At 40.3% G+C, this 22838-nt stretch overlaps 1 protein-coding gene across 1 annotated transcript; it reads right to left on the bottom strand.

The window, feature by feature from the left end:
- med17 (mediator complex subunit 17) lies at positions 1-21656 on the bottom strand. The gene is made up of 13 exons (XM_039655405.2): positions 21490-21656; positions 19911-20150; positions 18407-18570; positions 18017-18236; positions 16811-16947; positions 16642-16723; positions 16028-16180; positions 11054-11184; positions 10788-10972; positions 8513-8650; positions 6142-6259; positions 5908-6067; positions 1-404 (listed from the first exon to the last, which is right to left on the bottom strand). The coding sequence occupies exons 2-13, from the start codon at positions 20140-20142 to the stop codon at positions 196-198; spliced, it is 1929 nt and encodes a 642-aa protein (XP_039511339.2). The 5' UTR covers positions 20143-20150; positions 21490-21656; the 3' UTR covers positions 1-195.
- Between the last annotated feature and the right edge of the window lie 1182 nt (positions 21657-22838).

Raw genomic sequence — 22838 nt, 5'->3', positions numbered from 1 at the left:
TAGCTTTAAGAACAAATGTTTTATTTCGTTTTATTTCATGTGTTTTGGCCATCGTTGGCCTTTTCTTAGAAAAACGTCTTGTCAACTCCATTCTTGAAGCTCAAGAGCACTTCAGGAGTCATTTACAGATGAGATCTCACAGGGTGAGCGATCGGGGAGAGGAGTGTGAGAAGCGGCGGCAGCGAGCGCTGGGCTTCAGGGACACGGCGTCAGTGCGGCCATTAGCAGCTCCATTTTGTAGACGAAGTTTCTCCCCTCCATGCGGCCCCAGTGCACCTCCTTGTACGGACCCCTCAGGTGGGTCCACTTGGCGTCCTGCACCACGTCACTCTTGGGCAGCTCTTTGGCCTGACTGCGCGGGAACTGAACCAGCACCTTACAGCCGCTCTCGGGACCGTTGCGCACTGCAGACAGACCGACAGGACACATGAGCTCAGACTCAAGGGATATCAGAGAGTTAAACTTTAACTCCTGCCCTGTTTACACCTGATATTGAGATGGTTTTTAGTCGATCGGATCACAAGTGGACGACAATAAATACAGGTGTAGTTTTGAGTTAGTCCACTTTCACCACTTCCAGATCTAGCAGAAAACACGATCGACCGGACCGATGTCGTAGAGTAAATACTCATGTGTTCAAACAGCCACAAAAGAGCGGCTTCTCTCCGCCTACTGAAATAATGAGTGAACATTATGGGAAGCGCACTAGGCAGACGGGGTTTAACTGTCGGCTCGAGAACCAACTTTGGCTTTAGGCAGGGCTCGACATAAGCAATGGCCCGGGGCCAGTAAAAGAGTATGTCGGGCTAGTTGATTGGCCAGTCACTTGCCCGCGCGGGCCAGTAACTGGCAATCAGCAAAACAAACAGCAAACGTCATACACAGTGTGGCGCGAAGAGTGTCAATGTTAAAATGCCAAAGAACTACGAGGCTGGACATTCCTAGAGTCATGGAAAACACAGTACACCTGGTAAGGATGGATGGGTACTCGGTATTAAACGGGACTGAATTTTGAAAGACCGCTGTATCGATAAGCTCGGACGTTATTGCTATTGCTGTCGCTGGAGAAATACATGTAGGCTATCTTTTATTATTGCTATAAAAAAAATTAACCATCTCGCTGAGTCGCCAGCCATGTCTAGGCCTATATATAATAAAATTAAACCATTTGTCTGTGATGCATTTTGCTATGCGCGCAGTCCAGAAGAGGAAGAGAGAGAGAGAGAGAGAGAGAGAGATCGATCTCACGCGGTGCCACAGCGCGCACAACACCTGACAGAGGACAGAACTAAACATTCAAGTTATGGTTACACTTTAGATCTGTGATATAATAATATGATTTTATTTTAGATTTCAGCTTCCCTAGATTATAAAATATATTTGAGGTAAAACCATTAAAAACTGCATTCTGTCTAGCGCAACGTCCTTACCATCACAGCAGCAGGCTACAGTAGCACGCTGTCATTTCTCCTTAACTCAAACTTTAATACAGAATCAGCACGATCGGTGATTTTTGTAAAATGCAGTCACTTAGGTTGCTAAATTGCGGGGCGCGTTTAATAATAAAAAGAGCTATTAAAAGCACAAAAAGCGCAAGAGATGCTGTTCCCGATGCGGCGCGCGCTCCAAAACAGACCGCAGCGAGATAAGTATATACTTTGGGCTTCATGTGCGCGTCTAAACGATCAAATGTACACAAAAATGTGTCAAAATGACTGGCTTGGAGATTCATTTAAACAGTTTATGTCTAAAATGGACGCAGTTATGGAAATAGTTGGGAGAAAATATGGTGCATCAGTAGTAGACTTACATCTGCACTCGTTCTTAAAGGGGAAGTAGTCTAATATGCGGACGATTGCGACATTACTGCGAATCAAACAACTAAAGGCAAAAAGAAAATCACTCACTGCTCTTGAATGAATAACTTTAGCTTTAATAAGTAAGATGAAGAGACTGAGGGAAAAAGAGAGAGAGTGATCGAGATGAGGAGAGAGCAGGTATTGACAAATAATCTACTGGACGCTGAAAGTAGGTTATTTTTGCATGTCTCCAGGGTCTCTCTCTTAATTCCTGACCTTCCTTCACTGTTTTGATTAATCCTAATGTATACAATAATACAGTTTAATGGAAAAGTGCTTTTCCTTGTATTTCTTTCAGGGCCAGTCAAAATATAGAAGGGGCCAGCAAAACTCTGATCTACTGGCCCCGGGGGCCAGTGGGGATTTTTTTTTATGTTGAGCCCTGCTTTAGGGTGAAAAAAGTACCAAGCTCAGGATTCCTGATTTCTCAATGGGGTTGCACACTGGACGAGAAGCGCAGCGCCGTGCCACGTCTGGGACAACTCCACGTATCGCACACCGGACGCGCACATTCTATTCGCACGAGCTCAATTTTGAATCAACTCCTGGTAGAAGAGCGTTACGATGTGTAGGTTTTAACTTTATTTATTATTTATTTTTTATGTTCATTGAATAATAGCTCATGTTTATGGAAGCTTGTTTCCACCACAGAATGAAAAAAAAATAAATAATAATAATAATAATTCATCACATTTATATAGCGCCTTTCTGGACACTCAAAGCGCTTCACATAGAGGGGGGAATCTCCTCAACCACCACCAATGTGCAGCATCCACCTGGATGATGCGACGGCAGCCATATTGCGCCAGAACACCCACCACACACCAGCTTACTGGTGAAGAGGAGACAGTGATGAAGCCAATTGGTATATATGGGGATGATTAGGAGGCCATGATGGACAGAGGCCACTGGGCAAATTTGGCCAGGATGCCGGGGTTACACCCCTACTCTTTCGATTTTTAATGACCACAGAGAGTCAGGACCTCGGTTTAACGTCTCATCCGAAGGACGGTGCTCTTTTGACAGTATAGCATCCCCATTACTATACTGGGGCATTAGGACCCACACAGACCACTGCTGGCCTCACTAACACCTCTTCCAGCAGCAACCTGGCTTTCTCAGAAGGTCTCCCATCCAGGTATTAACCAGGCTCAGCCCTGCTTAGCTTCAGTGGGCAACCAGTCTTGGGCTACAGGGTGATATGGCTGCTGGCAAAAAAGGTAATTGCGACTTTTTAATCTCACAATTCTGACTTTTTTCTCAAAATTGCGAGATATAAAGGCGCGCATGATCATTCCACACGCCCTCACGCTTGATCTGCTCTCGCCTGCTGCTTTTTCTCGCTCGAACAAATGTTATTTTTGACAGTCGAGGGGCGGGACTCCCCTTTTCCGGAAGTCAGTTGTGATTGGACGCCTGTCCAATGACTTGTAATTCACTTGAGTTGAGACATCACTTAATTTGTTTTATTTATTGTGGAATGTGATTTAATGCATTGTTAATATAGAATATATTCTTACCAGATACTTTTTTAATAGAAAATTTTGGTGATTGGATTGTGTTGTTAAGAGATATTTACAGACTGTAATGACACATTTCCATGGTTATTATTAGCATTGTAAATCTGCCAAAATTCTATTAAAAGTATATTATTATTCTAATATTCTAGTATATTAAAGCTAGCGTTTAGCTAACCCGAATGAAAACAGCACAGGGTGAAGCCATGTACATTAACGAGGATTTGAGACATATAAATGTAAATTTAATATAAAACTATGCAAATGGGACTCTGTGGCACAGCAGGGATTTGAACAAGGTCCTGTGCCATAGCTGGGCGCCGCCGGTGTGTGTACACTCATAGAGAATAATGAGTTTGAATTGTAAAGACATGGCGCGGCGCTGTGCTTTTCATCCGATGTGCGACCCCCTTAACACTTGGCTGGTCTTGTGGCTGTCAGAGCAGACACTGAAGCTGATGAAGTCTTCGGGGGCGTTCATAAACAAACTGCATAAGCTCAATTTATTCATTAGATCGAAAGATCTGAAAAACCCATAGATTTACTCTTCCTCAAAAGAAATCAGGACAGAAGTGGCTGAAAGTGGACAAAAGAGACGGATTAAAACACCAGGTGTGAAGGGAATGTGTCTCCCTTGTCTACTTGTGATCCGATCCACCAAAACACATCTTAACACAAGGTATTAATCTCACAGTTGCGATAAATAAACTCTTGAATTGTGAGCTATAAACCCGCAATTGTGAGATTCAACTGGTGATCAATTTTTTTTAAAGGAGCAGTAACCTTTATTATTATTCCAGAGAGTGTGAGTGTGAACACAATGGCCAATCACAGACATATATGTTGAGCGCATGAATGCAATGGCCAATCAGAGGTGTTTAACCCTCAGGTGCTCTTCGGTCATTTCTGACCGAAAAATGTTCTGTTTTGAAATTTTTTAAATCACAGCTTCATCCGAATGTTACGAAACTTGGTGACTTTTATGGCATTGGGTATGTGAACACAAAAAAAAATTGAGGTCATGATCCGAGCAGGCTAAGTGGTCGTAAAAAAAATAGTCACACTTGTGCTCTTCGGTCAAAAATGACCGACCATAGGAAATGAATGGGAAATTGACAAAAACACAAAAACTTTGAGAATTTTTGTGTGTACAATCTACAAATCGGCCACGATGCAGAAAAAAAGTGCTCAGCATTGAAGGGGTGACACTGTAAAACATCAAGAGTGCAAAACAGACATACCCACCCCTACGCACACACATACACACACTTTTATACACAAAAACACCAATAAATTGTGATTAAAGAAATCTGTTTTGAATATTTAAAAATCACAGCTTCTTCAGAAAATTACGAAACTTGGTGACTTTTATGGCATTGGGTATGTGAACACACAAAAAAATTGAGGTCATGATTCGAGCAATTTAAGTGGTCATAAAAAAATGAGTCACACTTTTGCTCTTCTGTCAAAAATGACAACCCATAGGAAATGAATGGGAAATTGATACAAAAAAAAAAATTCTCTGAATTTTTTTATGTACAATCTACGAATCGGCCACAATTCTAAAAAAAAAAGTAGACCGCAAGAAAGGGGTGACACTCTACAACATCTAGAGTGCAAAACAGACACACCCACCAACACACACACACATACAAACACACTTTTATACACATACACACCAATAAATTTTGATTACAAAAAGTATGTTTTGAATTTTTAAAAATCACAGCTTCATCGCGATGTTACGAAACTTGGTGACTTATATGGCATTATGTATGTGAACACACAAAAAAATTGAGGTCATGATCTGAGCATGCTAAGTGGTCTTAAAAAAAATAGTCACACTTGTGGTCTTTGGTCAAAAATGACCCCATAGGAAATGAATGGGAAATTGTAAAAAAAAAAGAAAACAAATTGTGAATATTTGTTTATTGTCATTTTTTTAATAAGAAATAGTTTTTGAGATTGTTTCAACTATATATACAAATCCACCAACAACAACAACAACAAAAATGTGTTCATAAACAGCTGGGAAATTCACATGCCTCTCCATAGAGAGCTGTACATGCCATCTAGTGGTTACACCATGATTCTACGCTTTTTCTCTATACTGTAACCAGATGGTGCTAATTTTCTTCAAAAAATATTTTTTTTCTGAAGGCCTAGACTCTATATTAAACTAAAATACTGCATTAATATTTTTTTGAAGAAAATAATATATATATAGAAAATAATATATATTTTTCTATGGCAAAAATAAACCATAAATATTAATAAATTCATTTAAATTGTCTCAAAATACTAAATTAAAAAGAATAAATATTATAGAACAAAAATAAATTGCATTGGTTTTACTGGGATGGAGAAAGTTTCATTTTTAGGTGTCCGGTCACTTTTGACCGGGAAGATAACAAGTGTGACTCCGAAACGAAGAGCACCTGAGGGTTAAGAATCTGTTCAACAGCGCTCAAAGTGCTAGAGGGAAATGCTGGTGTGTAGCACTGCATGTGTAGATGTGTGTGTTTGTGCACCTGAGATGGAGTATTCTCCGTTGGGAGATGCGACCGTGATGGCGGAGGCGTTCCCGATGCTCTCGATGGGGCCGAGGCCCACGTGATTACTGAAGCTCAACACGTGCCAGCCCATGACTTTAGCCAGCTGCTGCACCGCATGAACCTGATGCTGCGACATCTGCACACACACACACAGAAGATTAGCACCACACGAAGAGCTCCTGCATCCTCAAACGCGAGTGCGAGCGTGACCTGTGACAGCAGGAAGTCCTGCAGCTCCTGCTCCTGGTGTGAGAGCGTGATGACGCGGCCGTCCCGGTGCACCACTCGGATCTGCTCCACTCCGATGTTCAGCTGCAGCTGGATCGACCTGCACACACCACCAGATCACACACACATCACACACAGCCAATTGCACTGGGTGTCAACTCAACGGATCAGACGCACGATTAGATCACCCGAGAGTAGAGTCTGTGAAACAGGAGCAGAACAAAATTGTGTCAATTATCTCTAAAACTGTACAGAAAATGCTATTTATGCATGAATAATTTCATGTGTGATTTATATGGACCATGGTTTTATGATGACTGTTCCTGTTGCTCAAATATCAAACATGTTTAATATCCTCCAACCAGGTGCAATCATAAGCACCGTCCACACATTAAAGCCGATGAATGAACGTGAAATGACCAGACTGACCTTTGTGCCGTTCACACGAGCGACAGTGCTCCGTCTTTACCGGTTTAATACCACTCACACATCGGTACTGAATAAACTGCTGCTTCAATGTATACGTAATGAGCGATTATAATCAAGGTATTAAAATTTTTTTTTCCGTCTAAACATCATGAGTTGAATGACTTCAGAAAGATCAAATAAAAATTCCAGGGGTCTGTTTCAGAAAGGAGGTTAAGTGAAAACTCTGAGTATGTTAACCCTGAAATGAGGGAAACTCTGGGTTTTCCGTTCAAGAAAGGGGGGTATATCAAACCCGAGAAAGCAGAGTAAGTCAAGCCCGTTTCTGAAAGAGAGGTAACTTATACTCAGAGTCAGTTACCATGGTAACCTACTCTGTGAACCTAACCTGGTCGGGAGCAGGTTTTCTTCAGTAAACCCAGAGTTACTTGCGGTCTCCTCCCCTTTTTTAAAGAGGAAGTGCTGTTTAAACACCAACAATAATACTAAAATGTATTTACACATTCTTTAAGGAATATATATTGTTTGTCCACGGTTTAATTGACTAAATCAGTTTTGCAGCACTTTGCCAAAAAATAAAATGATTAAAACGTTTGCTAAACTTTTATTTGATTACCACCGTTTTTGATAATATATTTCTATTAAATCATAAAAAAAATTAATAGAACTCAATTATTTTTCAAACATAGTTTAATAAGTTATTAATGATAAAACATAAGATGTTAATCTTATTCCTAATCAATTACTGAAGTTAGTTGATTATGTTTTATTGAACAAATGTTTAATTTATTTAACCGTCATTTTTACTGATGACAATAATAACCGTCATTTAATAATGCAGTTTATATATTTAATAATTGTTTAATACCATAAAGCGTGATATTTTCTGAGACGGTTCTCATACTGTGAAACTCTCCCACCTCCACTGTTAAACAAGTTACTCAGCAACTTTTACTCATGTTTTAAATTAACTACTTTTTACTTTTTTGACTGGTATTTTTACTTTTACTTAAGTAAAAATTTATCAAAGTAATAGAAGCCTACTTTAGGATGAATAACATTCTTCCAGTTTCACCTCTGATATTATAACAGTAAGTTACTCTAAAATAGTTATGATTATGAATTATTAACAACAAATGACATCTTCAACGGTGTAGTTAGATTAATGTAACAATTACTACAGTGGTGTGAATAAGTTTTGGCACCCATGTTTAAAGTTGCCTAAAAAGAGGAATACAAAAATCATCTTTTGGATATTGCTCTTAATGCCTTAATTAGAAAAATTAGGACTTTAAGGACACCAATTTTCTTTGTGAATGAATAATGTATCATAAATAAATAAATAATTTTCCTTAAAATACAGGGTGCATAAGTCCGTACACCCCTATGTTGAATTCCCATAGAGTCAGGCAGATTTTTATTTTTAAAAGCCAGTTATTTCATGGATCCAGGATAATATGCATCCTGATAAAGTTCCCTTGGCCTTTGGAATTAACATATCCCCACATCATCACACACCTTCCACCACACCTAGAGATTGGCATGGGGTACTTTCCATAAGATCATCTTTCAATGCAAATCAAACCAGCTATTAGGCTAACTGAAGTAAAACCATGCCAATCTCTAGGTGTGGTGGACGGTGTGTGATGATGTGGGGATATTTTAATCCCAAAGGCCAAGGGACCATCGTTCCTAAGTCTGTGAAACACGCGGCCGGTTCGCGTCAGACTCCAGTTTGAACCGGTTCTGGTGGAAAGGGGGTGAAATGTGTCAACTCAAACTGGTGGAAACTCCTGAAAATCAGGGCAAAGGCTAGAGTCATGAGGTGTAAATCAGCCTGTGACATGGTTGTTTTTACTGAATGAGGCCTGCATTCTCCGAAACTGTCATGTCAATGTGTTTTTAAATCAGTGTAATCTAGTCATACTTGCAGATCTGCTCGTATCCTTGAGAGGTGATGAGCACTTTGACGCTGGATTCATACACATCGTTGATGTTGGACCAGTGAGCCTGGATCTGAGGGTCCTCTATACGACTGGCCAAACTGTCGATGGTTCGAGCCGTCCTGGAAAACACAACGACAAAAAGATACTTTTCACTGGTCAAAACCTTTGATCCACATATTATAATTTACACAATTGATGATCAGTGAAAGTTATGAAAATAATCATTTGACTTGTGACAAATTAATTTATGTGAAGTCATGCACATTTAAATTAAATCCCACAACAACAACAACAAAAAAAAAAACACGATTTTGGATGCACAGCATTTTTGTTATGTTTTTCAGACTAAATGTATGCTGTTCCCTAGGGGTGTCTGATTTTAACTGTTCATTTAATGAAGCGTGAGCAGACATTATCGAGAATGACACTCACTAGGAAAACAAGCTAAAAGTCACATGGAAAATCCATCTTTGCAATGCAAAAATGTATCGATAATGATTGATTATGTGTCTCAATCCAATACATTGAATATATGTCCAATAAAAAGAATGTATTAATTAAATGTAAGAATTTGACAAAGATGATGCATAGAAAAATGCATTCCATTATAATGTATTTATTCGGAACAGAATCTGAAGGACATGAAAAGCTGAGAGAGTCGGCCGTCCACGAACCAGCTCAATATTGTAATCATCATTATAGCCAAAATCCCAGAAAATATCCCGACATCATTAGTCATCTTCACACATCCATACTTCTCTTTGCAGTAGGGCTGTCAACTTTAGCCATTTAGTCGACTAATCGGTCGATGCCGTCTTGGTCGACTGACATTCTTATTGGTCGACAAGTTGCATATTTTTATTTTATTTATTTTTTACCAATAGAAAGAAATTTTCATTGATTTGCTCCTCGATATTTCTTCTTTTATAAGCAGTTATATATTACTGTATTCTAAATATAATTAGCTTATGTTTTATCCCCAACCTTAAATGCTTTAATTTAGGCTATTTTGTAACAGCGCCACAGTTTAGCGCACACTCGGTTCGCACCTGCGGCTGGCTGCGCTGCTGCTTCGTGCTCAAGGGATATAGGTTGTTTTGTTGTATTCATTCAGTTAGAACGCTACTTGTTTTGGTTTTAGTCAAGAAAATGACCAAGAAATCTAAATCTTTTGTCTGGCAACATTTTACAAAAAAAAAAAAAAAAAGATGACAAGACTGTGGAGTGTAAGCTATGCGGCCTAAAACTAACTTACCATAGCTCAACGACCAATATGGCCGATCACCTAAAAGCGGTAAGCGAGATATTAAGTAGCCTTTAGGCGGCATTCACATTTAGTGCCTAAAATCGCACAGAAAACGCTGGGCGCGGTGCGCTTATGGGATTCTGAAAAGTCGTGATGTTTTTATCTCAATGCGGTGAGGATGCACTTGAAAAAAAAAAAAAAAAAAACACCGCGCACCTACATTTGAAATAACGAACTTGAGCGCACAAAAGACGCAATATGTGAGCAGGCCCTTTAACGGATTTATTATGCTGATTCAATAGATTGTGTTTTCTTATGTCTTATGTTTTTGTTTTTATTTGTACACTTGACACATTTGAAAATAGCCTAAATAATATTTATAAAAACGAAAATAAACCTATATGTGGTCCTACAATACAGCCTATTATTATTAGGATTCTTTTTAGGCTATTTGGTTTTTTGTGTGTGTTTTAAAACGCCTAGATCGGCTGGACAAAAGTTAACCCATAGCTTTGAAAGTAAAGAAGAATATAAATCCTGTATAAACGAGAGCTTTTGTTAGGATTTTTCATTATGTGGCAGATAGCAGTTATATTTTTGTAGCGAGTGCGGTGTGGTTAGGTGCGCGATTGTGACTGTTACTATAGACCTAGGACAGAGCTCCTCACTTAGCAGTTAAAGAAAAAAAATCACTTAATTTTCAAAGAATTGTATTATTATTTTAGTTGTATGTATTATTGACGTTTTTTTTCATTGTTGTTTTATAAATGCTCTATGACAATTGTTTAAAAAATGAAAATTGAAACATCGCGTAAGGATTTCTTTGGTTGACTACAGCCCTACTTTTTCTCGGACCCAATTTTTAAGTTCATATGTAGCCTTGCATGACGTAACCGATGGCAGTTTTAGTGATTACACTGCATTCATATCTGACTTCTAGATTAACCGTAGTGAGGAAAAGAGGTGAAGTCACTTTCTGTGAAGGGTGTGAGTGTGTGTTTGTGTCGCACCTGCTCCTCAGGAAGATGTGTTTGGCCTGTTTGATGATCTTCTCCAGGAGTCCTTCGCTCTGCTGCAGAGCGCTGATCTCGGCCTTGTCGTACGCCATGGGTCCCGCCATCCGGAGGCGCTTGTGGCTGAACGGGGCACTGGCCGGGTGCGGCATCACCACCGAACTCAGCGTCTGCTTGTGGAACTAGAGGAACACACACCTCAGACTCTGTGATGTCCAAAACAGCTGTCTCTGGTGTGTGAGAGTGTGTGTGTGAGCGTGTACCTCTCGTATGAGCTGGTGGAGGTTGTGCTCTAACACATACAGGTGGTCGTCTGGTTTGCTCTTGTCCGGTGAAGATCTTTGGTTTTTCTTTTCTCCAGTGGAGTGGCAGAGAGAGATGGACAGCTGCAGACCTGAACACAAACACACACAGTGTTATTACAAATGAAAATAATAATGATAGACGTTTGCCATTCTTTTAGATCTCTTGTTTTTCTAGAATAGGGGTGGTGTGAACACATTCTAATATAACATTGAGTATAAAAAAAAAATCTTGTTGTTCGGTACCAAATTTCGATACTTGGGTTAATCTGGTCAAAGTCAGTAAAACAACAAGCATGTATGATGTGCCCAAATCCAGTGCTGGTGATTGGCTGTGGCGAGGCATCAAGGAAACACGAGTTTATGCCGGCTTCATGGTGACAGCGCGTGATGCAATGAATGTGTAAACGGAACCGCACGTCTGCGCCATTCATTAGGCCGTCTGCGGTTTAATATTCTCACAACATTTCATTTGAGAGAAACTATCATCACATGACAGAAGAAGTTCTACACGGTAAATCGTCAAACTAAAAGTTAGGTTTAACAAAGAAACTGTAATAGAAATAGGGATGCACCGAATATTCGGCCGCCGAAAATTTTCGTCCGAAAATGGCCCAAAAGTGCATTTTCGGTTTTCGGCCGAAAGACTTTTTTCACCGAAACAATACGGCCGAAATGTTGTGATGACGCAAACAGAAACCGCGACCTGCACGTGCTTGTCGGAAGCAACACGTCTGCGGTGCGGACGCATTTCAGTGTATCTGAACCCGCGATGAGACGGAAACCTTGTTTATCCACCTATATCTGCTCTAAACAATGCGTGCCGCCATGACGACGACTACGGTTGCGACCGGGTCAAGAGCGGTGCGCGCGCTGTCTGTGGAGACTCGCGCTGCGGACGCAGGCGAGTATTATTTTTTAGTATTCCACCACCAATACAAAAATAATCATGTAAAACTCAGTAAACCCTGAGATTATTACTTGTGACATTACAAAAAAAATATGTATATGGGAACATGTATGTATAGGACTAAATTAATGCTAAATATTTTCTACATTCACTAAACATGTTTCATTAAGTTTTTATGTACATTTGTATTAAACATGGACCATTGTTCATTTAAAAAGGCTTTTTATGCTATTGTATGCTAAATTTTTTAAAATGTAACTAATTTAGACGTGCAAACTGAGTGCTAATGTGATGAGAATTTTGCGGTTGGCTTTGTTTTTGAGAGAACATTTCATTTTAAAACCTTTCTGCAGGCCAGTAAATTATTATTTAGTGTACACATGAGTGGGGTCAAGTTAAACATTTTAGTTTGAATTTTATTTTATACTGTGCATTGTGCTAAATAAATATTTGCATAATTTGCAATTGATTTATTCTTTGAAAATGTCATATTAATTTATGCAATTGCAATGCCTTGATTTTAGTAAAGTTTGTACACAGTCATAGCTATAAATGCAATGATACTAATAATTGGCATAATTTCTTTCGGTGTTTCGGTTTTCGGCCTTGGTTTCCTCTTTTTCGGTTTTCGGTTTCGGCCAAGAATTTTCATTTCGGTGCATCCCTAAATAGAAATATATTACTCTTGTACAGTATAATGTACACCTTAAAGGGTTAATTACATCAGGACGTAGGCTCATTATTATTGGCCGACGCTGTGACGTTGCTGGCGATGGAGGGACAGAAAATTCTCAGGTTTCATTAAAAATATAAAAAAATGTTAAAAACATAAAAAATGCGGGAACTCATGTTTTTTGTTAAACTATTAATAAATTGCTGTTCAATTGAATAAGTTTCATGATTTAAGTTAATTACTAGCAGTGTTGGGAATGTTACTTTAAAAAAGTAATTAGTTATGGTTACTCACTACTTTGTACAGTTACTACAGTTAGTAATAGTGATCGACCGATATATCGGCCGGCCGATATATCGGGCCGATATTTGAGGTTTTTACGTGTATCGGAATCGGCCGATACACCGCTGCGCGTTCGCCGATAGTTTTTTTTTTTTCCCGCCGTTATTTATAGACAGGCGGCCACGGGCAGCTCCGTGCTGCTGGAGATGCTGCAGTTCACGTGCCCCGCCCTCCTCCACTAGCTAGCAGACAGAGTGCAACCTGCTCTTCACGAGAATGGTAACTTAAACTTTCAAAGGATCTTTTAAATGTTTGACTCCTGAAATATTGGCAAACACTTTGAAAATGGAAACACGTCGCCTTATAACTGTTATGTGCTTGCAACTAAGCAAGTTTGTGGGTCCAAATGGAAAACGCGAATGCCTCGTCTATAAAACTTAACTGCTTGCCATTGTATTAAGAAGCTGCAAATAGTTGAGGTGTAACGTTAGGTTATCCGTTCAGTATTCATTAGGACCGTCTATGAATATTCTACATTCGAATATCTATTAATTTTGAAGGTGAAAATTAATATTTGAATGTGGAAAAACACGCCCGCGGTTGCAGACTAATAACGTTACCACAGCTGCACAGCTCGCTCGGAGCGCTCACTGTCGGTTCTATACTGTGAAACTTCAATCACTGAATGAACTGAAGCCTGCTATATTTGGGACAAGAGTCGCGACTCGCAACCTTAAATTGCTTGCACAAAACTCTTGTTTAGCACTCAACATTTGTTTGCTGTTCATTTAACCGACGCGCAGAGACCGTGAGGGCGAGAGAGAGAGAGAGAGAGAGAGAGTGCCTGAGCGAGTCCAGGGCGAGACAGAGTGAGCTCTGCGGTCTTGGCCATTAGTTGATTTACTTGCTTTTTAATACGTTGTCAAATATGTTTAAACTCAAATAAACCATCTAATACTAGTAGTTATGTCTCTTTTTATTAATGTGTCCTGTTATTGATGTAATGCGCGTCAACAACAAAACGCGCAACGGGATGTTTGAATATGTTTTTTAGAGGGAATATGCAAACGCCATTTGAGCAATTTTGACAGCCCTATACATACGGTAACGAACTCTGGTCATAGGATTAAGGAATGCCAACGTTATTCTGTGCTTTTTGTGGGAGATTTATTCAGCGCTCACCTGGCTGAGGTTTGGGGCGTGTGGAGTTTGTCTCCCTCGCAATCGCAGTAATATTAGAGACTAGACATGCTCATTTTATTTTATGTAGGAAAATTGAAACCATGCAGTACATAGTTCGTTTCTTTTAAAATGAAGTACAGTGTGCACTGTGCACTTTATTATGCTGGTTGCTACTCTGTGCAATAGTGTAATTATTTAATTTATGCTTAAATATTCATTTTCAGCACTGAACTTTTTTTGTTCTACTTCATGTTTTTCATATTTTTTAAATTGTTTATCTACTTGTTCTTGTTCTACCTCACATGTTTTTACTATTTGTTAAATATTAATTTTTGAAGTTAGTTAAATGTTACTTTTATTAAATTGAGACCTGTAACATTTGTTAACATCATGTTATTTTTAAGATGTAAATTGAGGGAGCAAAATGTATCGGCTCCAAATATCGGCTCAAGAAAATCGGCAGCCCGTATCGGTCATCGGCTAAGGCTGATGGGAAAAAAATCGGTATCGGTATCGGCACTAAAAAATCCATATCGGTCGATCCCTAGTTAGTAACTGAATTACTCTCTTATGGCTCGTTTCCACTGAGGGGTACGGTACAGTACAGTACGGGTCGGGTCGGGTCGGGTACACCATGATCAGGCTTGCGTTTCCACCGCCAACAGTACCCATACTTGATAGGCGTGGTATGCTGGAAAGAAGCGATCGACGTCATTTTCGCGCAAAGAAAGCAACAATGGATGATAGACAGCAGATCTTGTTCTTGCTTCTAGGCATGTTTGTCACTAGAAACAAGCGCTGGCATTAGGCATTTCCAAGAAGCCAACGCAAAGTCCGACTCAGGAGAATGATCCCGAGGACGCGAGTTCTTGAACAGCGCGTTCTTGAACGCGGCACTCAGCTCGCTCTGGCTCTGCGACTCCGGTTATCTCTGTGTGTTCATTTTAGGCAACAATAAAACTAAATGTGTAATAAAACACCACTCTGCTTCTTTTCGATTTCATTTCATTACATTTTAAACATTCTAAAGCACACAAATGTGGTTCAGGCAACGCATAGCCTATTGATTATATTCTGCATGTAGCCTATGTAACGTTATATATTTATAACAAAACTAAATATAAAACAACCCTGCCTCTTTTCGTTTAAATTTAAAAACATTAAACATATTCCAGGCAATATGTAGCCTAATGTAATGTATTGCATATCGCATTGGTACAAATGTTGCAATAAACAACATTACAGATGATCTTGTTGTAATAAAATAAAAAAAATGACAACACCATCTCTTTTTGTTGAATTTCAGTTTTATCAATAATAGCCATTATAAAGAAGTATAAGTAAAAGGTACAAAAGATATACAGTAAAGCTTAAATAACATCAAGAAACAATTCAGTGAAATATACAAATTCAGCGCTCAAAGATATGAAACTTCACGTAGCCTTCTGCCAAAACTATTGGCCAGGGAACGAATTATAGATTCACGAGACCAAAGATCGCCTGTTAGGTTTATACAAGACGAAATATATCTCATGTTTAACCACTACAGACAGAGACGTCCGCGTCAGCGGCAAACATAGGATGCCTAGCCGAGGAAAGGCTGTTCCAGGCGGGGGACACGAGCGCGTAATATTCACGCGAACCCAAGTCGTCATAAATCCTTCAGCGTAATATGAGACTACCCTACCCCACCCCACACCTAAACCTAACCATAACAGCGTGTTATATTAACGATAACGGGTGCCATGTGCGTACTATAGCGCCGTTTTGTCATATAGCGTTCTATATGATGCTAAAGGATGAGATTGTTGCTTATGTTGCTCTTGCTCATTTGTAAGCAGCTGTGGATGAAAGCGTGTGCTAAATGATTAACTGTAAATGTACATACCAGGAAAGGGTTGCGAGATGATTTGGTTCTTGACGACAATGTGAGGAATCTGTGATTTGATCTGAACGGCTTCACGTGAGAGCTGGGCAAAAATCTCCTTACACAGCAGCACATTCTGAGCAGCTTCCAGCTTTAAATGCCACATCTGAGAGCCTGAGAGAGGAGAACATGATCAGATCAGACATGCACCCACCATTTACACACCTGAGCGTCTGCGTCCGGTGGAGGCGAACATCAAACATGCATTTGCTGTGCCATTCAAAACCTCCATGATTAATAAGTTCAAGCTGAATTTTAGAAATATACATTTAAATCAGAGATGCTATTAAACCGACTAGCGCGGCCATGGAAACCTACAGGGACAGTTCATCCAAAAATGAACATTTTGCCATCTTTACTAATGTAATTGTTTATTAAAATGGAAGTCAATTGTGACCAAATCTATTTGGTGACATCCATTCTATAAAATATCTCACAGAAATCCCTACAGAACAATGAAAGTGTTTCATTTTCAGGCAAAATTACCCATATTTATTCAGTTATAATTACTCCCCATATCTAGCACCACATGCGAGACTAGTTTGAGCGGATCATTTATCAGCAGCTGAGCTTACCCGGTTTAGATTTAGCTTGTCTTCTGAAGAGATTGACGGTGCCGAGGTCTCCGATATCAGGAGACTGTTTCTGAATGGACACCTGCGCAAAGACACACATACACTTTATCTTGGGGAAAACAACATCTGATGTCAGGCGAGTTTCATCACTGCTATTCTTGAATTTGACCTTAATGTAGGCGGATCCCTCCAGTTCGCTGGGGATCTGCACGTTGAGCGGGCAATAATCATCTGGAATTTTCTTATCCAGGTCCAGGTCTGTGTTCTTGAGGACCTCAAACGTGCCGTGATGCGGGAACAGAGAGCCTGAAACGCCAACGACACATATTTAAGGGGTAGTTCACCAAAATATGTATTAGCCCATGATTTCCTCACCCTCAACCCATCCCAGGAGTATACGAGTTTCTGCTTTCAGACGAACACAATCAGAGGCATGTTAAAAAATGTCCTGGATATTGAAGCTTTATAATGGGAGTTAATGGTCCCTGAGAAGTCCCAAAAAAGTGCATCCATCCATCATAAGAGTAATCCACATGACTTCAGAGGGTTAAAAAAAGACTCTCTGAAGCGAAGCCATGTGTTTGTGTAAGAAAAATATTCATATTTAAAGCTTTATGAACTATAATCGGTGCCGTATGCGAGTGGAGGTCCGGCCCAGACATCAGGCTCTACTCACTGCCATTATAACACTTGGAAGAGCCAGGATATTTTTAATATACCTCTGACTGTGTTTGTCTGAAAGTCATTTACACCTGCCTCTAGGATGGCTTGAGGGTGTCCATTACGGGATAATTTTTGGGTTAACAATCCCTTTAAACACTTCAGCACTTGTATGACAAATATCGCAGATTATATTTACTTATTTGAATAAACTGAACATGATAGGCTGTAATCCATACATTTAAATCAACATATTTTACACACTCATATTTTGAGTGATTAGATGAAGGAGTGATCAACTGAGTGATCAAAATGCGGCCCAGATGTTTTTATATGAATGTATCTTTGAAGAGAATTGACTGTCTTTGGAGAAGTTACGATATGTTAATTCATTTGAATCTTTCCTGCTGAGCTGCTTTGTGTTCAGCCGTTGCCATGGAAACCGTTACATCGGCCGCTCCTACAGCGCCTCCTGCTGGATTTCTCTACAATATTCACTCATGACAGTACATGAGACTTCAATAAATAACACTCATGAAGCATTCTAAGTCCATCTGCAGCTGCAGTATCTCCTCTCTCAATCAGTAGAAAATGTGGTCAACACCCGGTCATGCTTGAAAAAAAATAAACGGAAAAATACCATTGTATACCGTGAAACCGGTATAATGCTGTGTGATATAATGTTTCAGCACTAACTGATAAATCACTGCATTACCGGCACTGCGGTAACTGAGATCCCCCAGGATCTTGTCTCCGACTTTGCGCAGTTTCCACTGCGAGCGCAGGCGCAGGAGCTCGGAGTTGAAGTCGCGCTGCCGCCGCTGCTCCTGGTTCTCCACCACAGACTTGGTGAGCTTCTCCGCTCCTCTCAGCAGCAGCTGCGCAGCCGTGGCCAGAGACTTCTTCTTGCTGAGCAGCTGGAACACCTGCGGCGTCTGCACACGAGGACACGACAGCGCATTACAGAGACAGCCGAACTTCACAACCCTACAGATGTGAACTATTGGAAACTCCATTGAAAACTATTGGAAAAATTACCCCAGCCGAGTGGAAAAAGGCTTTGGTGGACACAGGGCCTCAAGATAGAACCACAGAATAAACTGACCTTTCCCGCTGAGGGATCATGGGACACGGGGTCGAGCGCCATGTACTTCTTTTCCTTGAGCACACTGAGCACGTCGTGCAGCACACACATCTCAGTGAGAGCGCTGCGCAGGTTATTACGCACCGAGTCCCACGGCCACAGCGACGGCTGGAACTTCACCATACCTGGAGAGAGAGAGAGAGAGAGAGAGAGGGATAGAATGAGAGGGAGAGAGTGTATATAAAAGTAAATATAAAAATATATTTTTTTAAAAAGTTTGTAATGTATTTATCAAAATGAAAATAAAATGTTCTGCTTTGCTTTATTCCAGAAGACTGTGTGTAATGACTGTAGTCAGCATAAAGGGCATTTGTTTTGAAAGCGCTTCAATCCGTTGCGGAGATTCGTTCCGGTGAAATCACAAATCAAAATGCACATAAACGCGTCCCTTTTTCTCATGGGTTCTAATCCGCTCTCGTATATATTTTTTTCCTCATCAAAACATATACAACCAGTGATAAACATTATACCAATTCAACCACTGATACACATTATTGGTTTTGATAATGGGAAAAAAAACTATTCGAGTGCGGATTAGAACCTCGAACCTCCCGAGTCCCGACACGCTAGGCAAAAATTCTACCTCTGGACCATCACTGTACATGTGCAGTAAACGGCGTATATACTCTATATACTCACTATACTCACAACATATTAGATCCCATTGTGCGACCAATTACACCCAAAATACCTGTAATGATAGTGGTTGGTTTTATGCAGTAGTGGCAACCCAGTCTAGAATGTGTATATGTTTGGCAACCTTGTCTAATATATGTTGGCATGTGCAGCAGATGGAGAGAGACAATTAGCACGGTGCCTGTAGTGGCAGCACGCTACTATGAACGTATTAATAAATCTTAATGTATGCTCATCTATGGCTCAGGAGTCGGTGATTGATCATCCCAACTAAAGCAGTACCAACACATTTTTGGTCGGACATTAGCAAACTGACATTGAATCAACGTGGAAACGACGTCTCTCATGACATTGAAACAACGTTGATTTTGCTCATCGAATTAACGTTGAACCAACGTCAGACGCGGCATTCTTCAAAGCTAAATGAAAATCGAAAATTGGTTTGCTTTCGTAACGTTGAAACAACGCGTTGATTTCAAGTTGATTTTCCGTTTGTTTTGAAAGAATGACGCGTCTGACGTTGGTTCAACGTTAATTCGATGAGCAAAACAATGTCAGATCAAAGTTGTTTCGATATCATGTTTCCATGTTGATTCAATGTCAGTTTGCTATCTGACGGACGTCACATCTTTGTGCTCATTTTTATTTATGTACATCAGGAAGCTACAGGACATCGTCTTTCAAAACATGACCTAACGTTAATCGAAAGAGAATAAAGAATGAATAAGTCTCTGTCCCCAGCACATTTCAAACCAAACTGACGCCCATGCAGATCTGTGCCCTGAGAATGGATTTGCATGTAATCGCGAGCCGCCCGACACACACATACCCTCGTCCTCTTCGGCCTCCGGTTTGCTCCACTGCTGGCTGTCCCGCTCCAGCCCGTCCTCGTCCTCGTCCGAGCTCTGGCCGAAGTCGATCCGCTGCGCCAGCTTGGCCAGGTTCTGGGACATGGAGAGCGGGGGGGCGTAGGTCTCCAGGCCATCCAGTGACACCTCCTGCACCTGCCGCTCGCAGGACGACTCGATGCTCACGCGCACCGCTGGAGCCCCCGACATCATGCCCCGGTCTGAGTATGACACACACACACGCAGAAAGATCTGAGTCTACTCCAGTGATGTGTTCACACTGTGTGTTGGACCCCCGAGTCTAACACACACACACACACACACACCTCTACTCCAGTAATGTGACTGTGTGCTGGACCCCCGGCATCATGCCCAGATCTAAGTCTGACACACACAAGCCCCTTTTCCACCAAAGCATTTTGAGAGCTGGTTCGGAGCCGGTGCCTGCGCATAATCATAACACTAGGGCCAGTGTACGGTCTTGTAAAGTGCCCAGTGTTAATTCTGCAGCCAAAAGTTCTTTTTTTTACACAGGAATAAAATTGTGGAATGATTTACCGCTTTCACTCAAAACTGTAAATACTAGAGGGGCTTTTAGATATCAAGTTAAGGCTTATTTATGGATTAGAGTAGCCAATCTTCTTAATTAGAGTTGACTGATTATTCTTGTGTCTTATGTTTTAGAATGTTTTTACTTTGGATGATTTGTGCTCAATGTTTTATTTTTGTCTTATAATAGTTACATGTTTGTATGTCTTTTTTTTTAACACCAAGGACCATGTTGGAAATAAGTGTTTACACTTTATCATGTTATCCTTTGGATTATGGTTGTCTGTCCAATCCATAATAAATCAAATCAAATCAAAAAAACCAGTTCTTTGTGTTTCGACAGCCAAAGAACCGGTTCGCGGCTGGGAAAACTGGTTCCAAAGCGGCACCAACTCTTTGCTGGACTAGAACCGTTCTTTTACCACGTCATGTTTACGTCAGGGGCTGGGGCGGGTTTAGATGTGTTCTAAACATCTTTTCTGACCATCGCAAAGCCAGGAGAAACTGCAGAAACACGCAAGCGTTTTTATTTATTTATTTTTTTTATTTAAAACATAAGCAAATAAGAAAACTGTCACGATATAGAACAAATAAATGGAAAGAAAAAAGGGTACATAACTTATCAGAAAAGATTGCATATCAAACGAAAAGATTAAAAGACTTACATATTTCAATTGTTTTTAAAGTTGTCTTGGTACACGAGTTAGATATAATCCCAAAGCAATCATGTACTTGCAAGCGACGCGTTTCTAGCGATGTGTATAGTGACGTAACGACGTCGTTCCCTGGGCGCTCTAGTCAGTGGAAAAACAAACGGGTTCTGAGCGGGTTCGCAAGTTGAACCAACTCCGAACCAAATTTGAACCAGCACCAGTTCCGAACCAGTTCTTTTTCGGTGGAAAAGGGGTAACAGAGAGAGGGAGAAAGAGGGAAAGACGCAGGAGACACAAGATAGCATAACGTTATATACATTCATGTTGTAAGAGATTAAATGTTCTGCAGCATACTTACATAAATGAAGTGAAAACGTGATCTATTTCTCCGTTTTTTCTTAGTTTGATTGTTTGTGTTGTAGATTTCGAGCTATGCTACACTGCCGTTCTTCTTCGTCTTCTTCTTCTTGTTGTTTTCCGGCGGGTGTCGTCCAGCTTGTCTGCGCATTAGCGCCACCTTCTCCTCCGGAGTGTAAATCGGTTTTGCGATCTCAGTCCCTTGTGGCTTGATCCCACTGTTATTAACTTAAAATGTGTTGTTGTTTTTGTTGCATTTACACTTTTGTTGCATTTCAGCTTGACATCAAAGCTGCGAGGCGTGTGTCAAAAACAAATTAAATGATGCATCTTAAAATTGAGGCATTCAAATTGACTACTGGTCCCTGGAATTATTTTTTATGAATATGCTGGTCCCTGGCACAAAAAAGGTTGGGAACCCCTGGTTTATGTCATCTGAGAATGTGGGGAATGGCAATTCACAACCAGTGGTAGTTAAGAAAAAAAAACTTTGGTCTTTCGACCTTTTGACTTGAGAGCGAAAGGATCTTAGTCCCCGCTCTGGTGCTTTGAGTCTCAATATGCACGTTGTGTATATATGTTTTAACTTACACTATTTTAGGGTATAATACAGGGATAGGTAGTGTAGGCTTCGGGCGATTATGTTGATATGGTGGCTTCCTGAAGTGCATAAGGTGAACAGTACATTTTAAATTCACGTCCCCACCCACCTAATCCTAATAGTTTAAGTGAGACGCCCCTACCCCAAGGTAAGTTCAAAAATAACTAATCAACTGTATTCATTTAAACAATTACTAATTTATTTCCCTTCCCTTAACAAATAATATTTTTGCTGGAAGAGACAGCTCAAAGGAATAAAAATATGCCATAATCCAGTTTTCCTCGGTTTTCCTCCGCTGTAATCTCCACAACCGGAAATGGACGAGCATCCTTGCGTAAAATGCGGGACTTATGCGTGCATATAGCCCATTGACTCTGACTTACAACTGGGTTATATTGGTCACATGGTATACATTGGCTGCCAGTGTATAAAGAGCAAACTAGCACAGTGTAGTCCCACTTTGCCAGTATTCACCCTATATTTGACTACACAATTCCAGGTTTCTCAAAAGCAGGACATCACACTTGTAAACTTGTATAGCAGTAAAAAAAAAAAAAAAGAACCCCCTGGTGGTCTTCGATCACTTTTGATCACTTTTGATCACTTTTTCACTTTTGACTTTTGAAAAGTTTTGTCTTGAATTTTTAAAAAACATAACTTCATCGGAATTGTATGGACGGGATCTAGTGTTTACACCATGAAATTACATGTTTTATTAAAATAGTACAAGAAGTTGATATTTTTATGGA

Source organism: Pimephales promelas, chromosome 16 (genome assembly GCF_988280905.1).
Source record: "Pimephales promelas chromosome 16, fPimPro1.hap1.1, whole genome shotgun sequence".
Lineage (NCBI taxonomy): Eukaryota > Metazoa > Chordata > Actinopteri > Cypriniformes > Leuciscidae > Pimephales > Pimephales promelas.
Note: the sequence above shows the minus strand (reverse complement) of the source record. Positions and strands in the feature narration are given on the sequence as shown.